The sequence below is a fragment of the Nestor notabilis genome, unplaced genomic scaffold, assembly GCF_000696875.1.
Source record: "Nestor notabilis isolate BGI_N333 unplaced genomic scaffold, ASM69687v1 scaffold16189, whole genome shotgun sequence".
In the NCBI taxonomy this organism is placed as follows: Eukaryota; Metazoa; Chordata; class Aves; order Psittaciformes; family Psittacidae; genus Nestor; species Nestor notabilis.
Window position 1 is genome coordinate 10,884 of NW_009942537.1, and position 9,837 is coordinate 20,720.

Consider the following 9,837-nt stretch of genomic DNA (forward strand, 5'->3'; position numbering starts at 1 on the left):
TGAAGCAGAGAAACTTGTGGAACTACAGCCTTTGCGTATGTTTGCACAAACCTTCGAGAGTAATTCTTGTCACTACAGATCAAGGCTAATGAACTAGTAAAGCCACACAGTTAAGAGACGACATCAACAAAGCTGTCCAAAATTAGCTCTAGAAATACTGAAACTAATAGTGAGTATGTTGAAGGTGTACGATGAAATAAGTTACATAGTGACAGTCGAAACCGTTTCAGGGGCGTTACTCTGGATATATGCTGCTGAACACACTGTTACACTGCAATGAAGTTCTAAAAGCTAAGACTTCCAGTTCATTTGCAGACTTACCTTCTGGGTATGAGGTGATGCAAAGAATCTTTCTCCTTGAAAACCAAAAGCAATTTCTTCCAACCAAACAGGAACTTCCTGCTGGGCCTACATAATGAGAAGTGAATTTAGACACTTTGACTGCTTTACCAATTCATATTAAGAGTTCCGTAACTGTACCAAAAAATAATAGTTGCTGAGTTCGTTAAACTGAAATCCTGAAGAACAGAAAAAGTTAAGCACTAAGATTTGAAACTTACATCCGAAAGCACTTTAACAAGAGGTTGTGCAAGATGGCCATCTGAAGTATTATCAAAGAAGCAAACTGCTTTGCCGGTATTTCCACAACGACCAGTTCGTCCAATTCGATGTACATACTCTTCAATGGTGGAAGGAAGATCATAATTAATAACATGTTGAACATTTTCAATATCCAGACCTCTTGCTGCCACTGAAGTTGCCACGAGAACTGGACATTTTCCAGAACGAAAATCCTGAAGAGCTATTTCTCTCTCTCTCTGTTCTCTATCTCTGCAAAGAAAGCAAATGCTTAGAATGCATCTCAAAAAAATCTGCAGTATTAATTAAGATACAGGTTAAAAGGTCATGATTCATGGACAGAAGTAGGTTGGGGGAACACAACATGAAAACACAACCTACAAACCACCAGTTTAGATTTTTTAACCGTGCAGCATTAAGACACAGCAACTATTTTAACCTAAGTTTCTAAGAAATTAATTATTTTAAAAAGAACCAGAGACAGCCATGTATTGAACTCACTGCCTTGCTAAGATCCACTTGTTTAACTGATTGTTTCTTCATGCCATAGTCAGAAATGCTTTTCCTGCTCTTCACAGAAGGAAGACAGAATAGCACAAATTCTACCTAGACTCCTGCACAGGCAGTTTTCAGGTACAGTAAAAAATGTGGCCAGCAAACAGCACGTAACTTGCCTTTTCTTCATCACAGAATGGTTTGGGCTGGAAAGGACCTTAAAATCATCTAGTTCCAACCCCCTGCCATGGGCAGGGACACCTCACACCAGACCAGGTTGCTCAAGGCTCTGTCCAACCTGGCCTTGAACACTGCCACGTATGGGGCAGCCACAACTTTTCTTGGCAACCTGCTCCAGTGCCTCAGCACCCTCACAGTAAAGAACTTCTTCCTTGTATCTAACCTGAACTTCTGCTGTTTAAGTTTAAACCCATTACCCCCTGTCCTATCGCTACAGTCTCTGATGAAGAGTCCCTCTCCAGCATCCTTGTAGACCCCCTTCAGAAAACTGGCTATGCCATGGGATTTGCTATTTCAAAGAATCTTTACAGATTATACAGTAGTTAAATACAGTAGATCAGAGTTTAAATTATGTTCTTCATTGTCCAATTTAGAAAGCTAAAAATCAGTGCCCTTCTGAATCTAACATGGGACATTTAGGGAAGTCTAGTATGCCCACTGTTCCAGAGAAAAGCAGCTATCCCAACTTCATATCAAAAAACCTCAAATGAATCAGAAATCAGTAACATTCATTACAGTCTAGCAGCTTCTACAGAATCAATTATTCTCTTTCTAAGTATGCCTTAACTCACACTGTAGTAATTACACAGAAATGTGTTAAGAATCTCCTTCCACACAAGTCAAGCTGTGGGACAGCAATTCAGATTAGCCAAGAACAGAAGGCCAGATCTTCTCAAACTGATCTCTTCACACACTTGTAAAACTGATAGGGCACAGGACACATACAAACATCATCTATCTGTGTACTAACATCATTTTAACCCATTTACAACCTTGATATTCTGATGTCTGTCAGAACACTGAACAAAACATCATCTATTGGCAAGGATTCAAGTCCTCTTCTCTCCTAAGATGAAAAATATTGCAAAATAACATTTTCTATGTGCTACAGTTCACTAGGAACCTTAAGATTCAGTTTGTTGCCCTGTATTTTGACACATAAACACCTCAGAACTACATTCCAGCTCATTACATGAAAGACAAACCATTTTCTTAGATGGGTTTAGACCTGGAAATAGCAACTATTTCACCCTGTTTCTCAATATTTGCTCAGGTACACAACACGAGTGAGTAGACTACAAACACAGGTCAGAAGCATCTTCTCTTTAGATTGATCTCCATACAAATGCCATGTCCATGAGCACATCAAGGCAGAAATCTGCACTGTACATATCCCAACTTACCTCTTCACTTTGAGGAAGCCTGTAAGACAAAGTGGAAGGTTCACAACTGCTGCTTGAATTTAGGAATATCATCTCACCCTAAGGTCTGGTTTTGGTCACACAAATGATAACAAAAACTACATTTAAACAAAAGCTGATTCTACTGAATTATATATATTTTTAATTTTTAAACAGTAAGTGTAAGATTGTCCTGTTCATACAGAGCATTGCAAGTCTGATCAACCTGGAAGATGTACACACAGCAAATCCTATGAGAACTGGCCTTCAGAAACACTATATTCTCAACTGGTCAGAGCTGCTAAGGATAAGGCGGCTATCTGACACAAGCTAAATTGCACAGCTAGAGCCAAACATGAATCTCAATAAAAGCTGCTGGTTATCAAGTGACCTTCACTTAATACTACTACCTGATTTTCACTTTAAAAATACTTACCCATGGATGCTAGTAGCAGCTATTTTTTCTTGACAAAGAAAGGCTGCAATGTAGTCTGCTTTTTTCTTTTTGTCCACAAACACCATGGTTCGTTCATGACCTATGTTAAACAGAAGTTCAGATTCACGGCAGTTTGAAACCAGACACATTTTCACTATTCACGGTTAAAGCTACTTATATAAACAACTACTACCAGAACACATTTTGAATAAAGTCTTTAAGGCATGACTGCAATTTCTCGCCTGTGCTGAACTAATTAAATTTAATCCATCAATTTTGAGATCAACACAGACACCTAGGTGAAGACAAGAGCATTGGTTTTTTTCTCCTCTATAAAGGAGGAAGCAAATGTTGTTCTCTATGACAAGCATGCACTCCCTTCTTACGGCATGTGGCTAAAAGCAGCATGCCATTCTAAGCACTGAACATAAAGGTACATAGACCAATTTTTAATTTCAAACTCCCTTCCAGTTTTCAGCATGAGAACTTAAAATATGTTCAGAGCAAAAAGAGAAAAACCCCAGCCATTAACAAAATATAGGCCAGAAAGTTCACATAAGAAGTGAAACACACCTATAATCTTGAGATAATACCTCCAGATGCTAAAGTACTGTAATTCACCATATAATGAAACTAATCATCTGGGAAGCTTGTCTGCTAGTACTCAATAGATATGAGACCTTGACAAATACTCATCAAACGAATATATCTAAAAACCCAGAAGCCCCCATGGTCTGCTTCAAGCTTCCATCAGTAGACTTGTAAAGCATATAACATGCATAATAGCAGAGAATCATGACCTGGTCAATAGCAAGAGCACAAGTTTAAGAACAAACAGTTCTGTCTTCCCTGGAAAGCAATTAGCAGTAAGGAAAGTTACCTATGCTTTGCAGAATTTCTATCAGTTTATCCCTCTTGGAATACTGAGGAACCTGAAGAATATTTTGCTGAACATCACTGCAAGCTCCACCCACGTGTCCAACAACAACAAACAAATAATCAGATTTCAAAAATTCAGCAGCCAGCCTTGAAAAGAAACAAAATTGAATGTGAAATCTGTTACCTATCACAAGATCTTCTTTCAAGATGGAAAAAACTATTTATAAGTCTTGACTGAGGACTCAAAGCCACAACAGGCTACTGAAAACTGAGTTTAAAGTTAATTCAGTCCTACTTAGAAGACGATTAATCTCCCCAACGGCTGTCAGTATTAACTGACTGAATGGAAGAAGACAGCCCATTCCATTCTTCCATTCAGGACAGTCAGCTACTGAAGATGTTTTCTCCCCACCTCAGAAAAGATCTTTCAGACTTTTTGAAAGCCAGAAGAAGATTGTCAGGATCTGACTCACTGAAATGCCAACATACTTCGTTGCAATGGTCTGATCAGTTTACATGCTTTCAAACGGTAACATGTTTACTGGCACTTTTCAGCGATACTGCTGCCAGTATCCCTTCCACAAAATAAACCAAAATTAAGTCAACTGCTAAAACTGAAGTTTAGACTCCTTTAAGAATGACTACTCACATGCCTATCTCTTAAGAAGCGGAAATACTGAATAATTTCCATCCACCTGTAAGGAAAGAGCTGGTGTGTATTGTTACTTCCAGGCCCAGCAACCCACCAACATCTGTCAAAGACTATTATTCTCTCAAGAGTCTGGGAAGTGGACCTTTCAGGGTAGCGAGTAGTAGAGCTGTAAGATCCTGAACATCTGTGGAAGCTTTAAAACCACCATAATCAAATACCATTTATGCATGTAGATAAGAACTGTGTAACAGAAAGGCTAGCAAGTTAAGCAACAATTAGAGTGTCTAATTATATTACATCCTGGTGTCAATAACAGCACTACCAGTGCTGCTCATGAAACAGTAAGATCACTGATTTTGAGTTTGCACAGATGTAGCGGGGGAGGGACAAGAAAGAAACAGGGGCAGCATAAGGACTTCTGCAAAAGTAGAATTTAAGAGCCTTCAGACAAACTTTGTTTGCTTTACAAGTTGCTTTAGAAGTCCCCACCTCAATTAAGCAGTTAATCTATGCAAGTTATTAGTTTGTTACCTAAACAAAAACAAACAAACAAACAAACAAACAAAAAAAAGGATTTCTTCAGCAAGGATGTTAACACCGTAGCGTTTCAGCACCTTCTAGCAAGACACTAAGCTTTTAAACACAAGGAGTACTCTTAACTCTTCAGATATTCATTCTATACATCTTGAGATATAATTCCTTTTTTACTTTACTCACCTTTGAACCTCTTCAGGAAAAGTGGCACTAAACATTAGTGTCTGACGTTTCTCTTTCGGTGGCATGCTTGGGTGAGAAACCAGCTTCTTCATATCTACCCCAAAACCCATATCAAGCATGCGGTCCGCTTCATCTAACACCAAGTAATTCACATTATGCAAAGCAATCTGCAAGTATTTCAGTGGAAGAAAAACTGTATTGGTTCACTGACAGCACACACTTACAGAATATCCTAATTGCCAAAATCCACCTTTTAATTATTTCTTCCTAGTAGATTTCTGGTAGAAGTTAATTATAGAATCATAGAATAGTTAGGGTTGGAAAGGACCTTAAGATCATCTAGTTCCAACCCCCTTGCCATGAGCAGGGACACCACACACTAAACTATGTCGCCCAAGGCTCTGTCCAACCTGGCCTTGAACAAAGATGCTGAACAAGACAAGTCCCAACACCGACCCCCGAGGAACACCACTCATTACTGTTTTCCAACTGGACATTGAGCCACTGACCGCAACTTTTCGCATGTGGCCACCCAGCCAATTCTTTATCCACCTCTTTATCCTTAAATAAAAGCATATTTGCATTATATTTGCATCTCAACTTCCATTTTACATCTTAATCTGCACTAACTCCTATTGTATGAGGACACTGAAGTGCTTCAGAACTTGTTTCAGCAAAGTAAACCAAGATACAGCCTATATATCACCTACTATTCGAAATTATGTCTGAGCTTTAGAAATTATGTCTGAGCTCATATAACCCTCTCATATTTGCAAAAAAAAAAAAAAACAAAACAAAACCTCCTGCTCCGAAAAAATTTATGTCAGGAACTTCACTTACAACTTCACTGTTGATGACCAAAACTGTCATTCTGACTACTAGAAGCCTGTCAACACAGAAAGCCAATCTCCAGCTATCAAGTGGTTTGCCAAACTTCATTTCTCCAGTGCAAAATCACTGAGCCACCAATACAATATGTAGCAATTTTAATTTGAACTTAAAATAGCTAGAAAAACAAAAATTCAAATGCAGTATTACACCTGAATTTTACATTTGAATGAAATCAATACTAAAACATTCAAAGAATTAGTATTAGCATATTCCCAGCTATTCTAGCAAAACAAACAGGACATCAAGTGAAAATCTAATATGGAATTTTCCACAAGAGCTAAAAGGTGTTCCAAGTATTTAAATTATAGAATTTAATTGCCAAGAACTCTGCAGCCAGCTTGTTTTCGACTGAGATTTTCCAATGGGCCCTGAAAGGTAGTGAAGAGGTCTGGACTCACGCAACTCCTTTGAAAACCTATGGTGTTTAGATACTCCATGAAAAGCTCAGTTATATTTTCATAAATGCCTGTACAAAGGTGGCATTCTGACTGGTTTTCATGGCTTTATCTTTGCTTCTACTGAATACGAAAAATGAAAACCAGTATGCAAAAAGCTAAGCATGTTTAGGGAATTCAGATTAAAATCTTACCTTCTCTCTTCCAATTATGTCTAGAAGCCTTCCTGGAGTGGCACACAGTATATTACAGCCTTGCATTATCTGACGGATTGAATGACCCATTTGTGTACCTCCATAGATCACAACAGGCCTTACACAAGTTCTGTAAAACAGAAAAGAACAACCCTGGATTAATGCAAACTGTATTGTTTCATGAAAATACATAAAAAAACCCCACCAGATCTACCATAAACCAGGTTACTTTGAGCAGTTCAATTCCTTCACCAGACAGCACAGCCTATAACCAAAAGCAGGACCTAAGACTAGAAATGCACTCACCATAAGCCCAAAGACACAGAGGATCAAGTTTGTAAGCTTACCTTTATAACCTCCTGCTAAGGCTTTTACATGCATGCAATAAGTATTTTCACACCCAAATTCAAACTGTCTATTGTTGAAGATACTAATTCAGTTTCACATAAACCAGGTCATTTTTTACCAGGAAACTTTTCAGAAAGTTTTAGTCGAGAACAGAAGCAGGTTGGACTCATAGCATTTCAACATTTATCCAGTATCAAGTAATGTATGTATTTCAGATTCCTACTTGTGAACAAAATCAAGGCACTTAGGAATATCGTGAATCTGAACTGAACAATATGCATGCAATTCTTTAGCAGGTACAGATTCACACCCTGATATTGTTTAACTGTCCTCAAAATGTAGGTTATCTTGCTTTTACTGCACGGCAGCTATAGGACAAATTTTCTAAATTCAGAAGCTGTTTTATTGTGAAGTAATCTGTATCTATAGTTTAAAACAGCATAATTAATAGAACTAGGTACATAGTTTTAGGGATTAAGAAGCTTTTTATAGTAACATGCTTACATCAATACACAAACATGATGGTACTTCCCAAAGGCAGAGACAGCCTCCAAGCCTGTTTGCCTGAATGAGCAAAGATAAGTCTAATATAGCCCAACAGATTTTGCTCAGGCAATGTCTTCCATTCCACCTCCTAACACTAACAACCCTTTAGACAATAGATTTAATTTTCTCCCTCTTCACTGGTAAAACTAATGTCACAAGAGAAAGATCATTTAGTAAAAGCGTGCTCTCACACAACATGCAAGGGGTCAATGATAAGTTTATAGACCTTTCGTTCTGTTTTGAAGAAGCAGAGCTATAGGAGCTTGCCTGAGCTATGACATTTCTGTCTGAGACCGGAAAAACTGGAACGTAATGATCAATACCAGGTAACAGTGCAAAAGCTTACCCATACACAAATTTCCTTGCTTCTAGAAAGATCTGATTTATCAGTTCTCTAGTTGGAGCAACAATAATACATTCCGGTTCTTGCTGTTCTTTAAAGCTGGTGGCAGTTATGCCATCTCTCATCATGTGGGCCACAATTGGTAAAAGAAAAGCTACCTAAAAAACAGAAAAAAAAAGTGCAGCATTTATGCTGTTTAGTCTTAAAACTTTCATCAGTCACACTAAAAGCTATTTATCAACCTTAAAGCCTAAATGATACAACACACATTATCAACATCATAAATAAGACTGCAGAAAGATTGACATAAATGCATTTGTGAACATTTAAGCTTATTTCTTCTTGGTTATGATGCATAAAAATGTATCTCTGGACATTAAAGAGTCTAATAACACAGGAACACAGCCATGTATTAGCTAACTTCTGTGTTCTTCAGGCAGTACCACATATCATGCTAACATACACCAATAATTAGATACCCCAGGATCAAAACCCCTTCTCAGCATTTACTTATATGCTTTACATTATCATCAGTAGATTTTTTAAGGCAAACCACGTAACACGATTTTCCAGGCTACTACAATAGCAGATCAGTTTGCAATACAGCTGCACCAGCACCCTTCCTTCCATTAAGACTATTAAGACCTGTACAGCAGTCCCAAAACCATTCAGAATACTTATAGCATAAGCTATGAACATTTCCCTCTCTGAAAACAGGTTTCAAAACAAGTAACTAATAACCCTCATAACATCAAAGCTAGAATTCCATACTTTACTGAATGGCAAAAACCCCCTATACTTAATATTCAAACATTCTTATAGATAGCTGTCAGTGGCTATGTCTGGGTATATTAAACAGTTTAACAAGTTGAGACAACTGTCAACTTACTATCAGCTCTCAAAATTATTCCATGATTAATACTGAATCACCTAAAATTAAGTCTGGTGCAGATCAGATTTGATCAAACCAAGGATGACAAACCAACACAAGACACTGTTACAATCTGCTGTTAAGTTTAAAATCCGAAACAAAAGCAACACACACAACAAAAACGAACAAACAAACACCACATAAAAGTCCACACAAGACAGGAAGAAACCCCAACTTTCCAACTGCTGAGGTTTTTTCCTCATCAGCTGTTTGTTTCTATGATTGCCTATACTTCTGAATCTGTATCTGTAGCCCTGAAGACTGGCCTGCAGTAACAAGACAAGTTCACTGAAATTAAAAAGAAATTCAGCCATCATTCATCGGTACTTAATGCTAGACTTGCCATTGCAAGTCAAATCCTTAGATGGCAAGATGTGAATCATGTGAAACATGAAAGACTGAGGCATCCACCTTAAAAGTTCAAGGTCACACACTTTCAGTACTATCAAGACTACACAAAATGCTTACAGTTTTTCCTGATCCTGTCTGGGCACATGCCATTAAATCCCGTCCTGCCAGTATAATAGGAATGCTGTACTTCTGCACTGGAGTAAGCTTAGAGTACCCAGCTTTAGCAATGTTCACATTTAAAGTCTGACAGAGGTTAGCTTCTTCAAAAGCCTGTAAGAAAAAAATATATTAGCAATACACAATGACGGAAGTTAGAAGTCTTTTTAAAAACTGCGATGCTTACCATAGGATTCAGACATCCAAATACGGAAAAGTAAATTCTGAGAGGCTCACCAGGTATCTAGATTGCCAAGGTTCCAGCAGGTAAGTCTCAGAGGTCTCTTCAACCTGCTCATGCCATGCAAGTGAACTTGTCTGAAGGAAAGTGAAGGCATTCAGCTAGTCTTAACAGATTTGACAGAAAGCTGCTCAGAAGCCATACATCTGGATTCAAGCAGGTAAACTCACATCATGGCATGCTATGAAAACAAACTTAGCTTCTTTGCCGCACATGAAAAGTTGCAGTCAGTGGCTCAATATCCAGTTGGAAAACAGTAACG

The 9,837-nt window shown here is 38.1% G+C and overlaps 1 protein-coding gene across 1 annotated transcript; it reads right to left on the reverse strand.

Moving 5' to 3' along the window:
* Window positions 1-321: 321 nt before the first annotated feature.
* DDX4 (DEAD (Asp-Glu-Ala-Asp) box polypeptide 4) lies at window positions 322-9,448 on the reverse strand (the record flags this gene model as incomplete). The annotated part of the gene is made up of 8 exons (XM_010021458.1): window positions 322-408; window positions 561-831; window positions 2,932-3,031; window positions 3,812-3,957; window positions 5,180-5,346; window positions 6,660-6,789; window positions 7,900-8,054; window positions 9,296-9,448. Coding segments are annotated over 8 exons (1,209 nt in total), but the record flags the coding sequence as incomplete, so codon positions are not given.
* Between the last annotated feature and the right edge of the window lie 389 nt (window positions 9,449-9,837).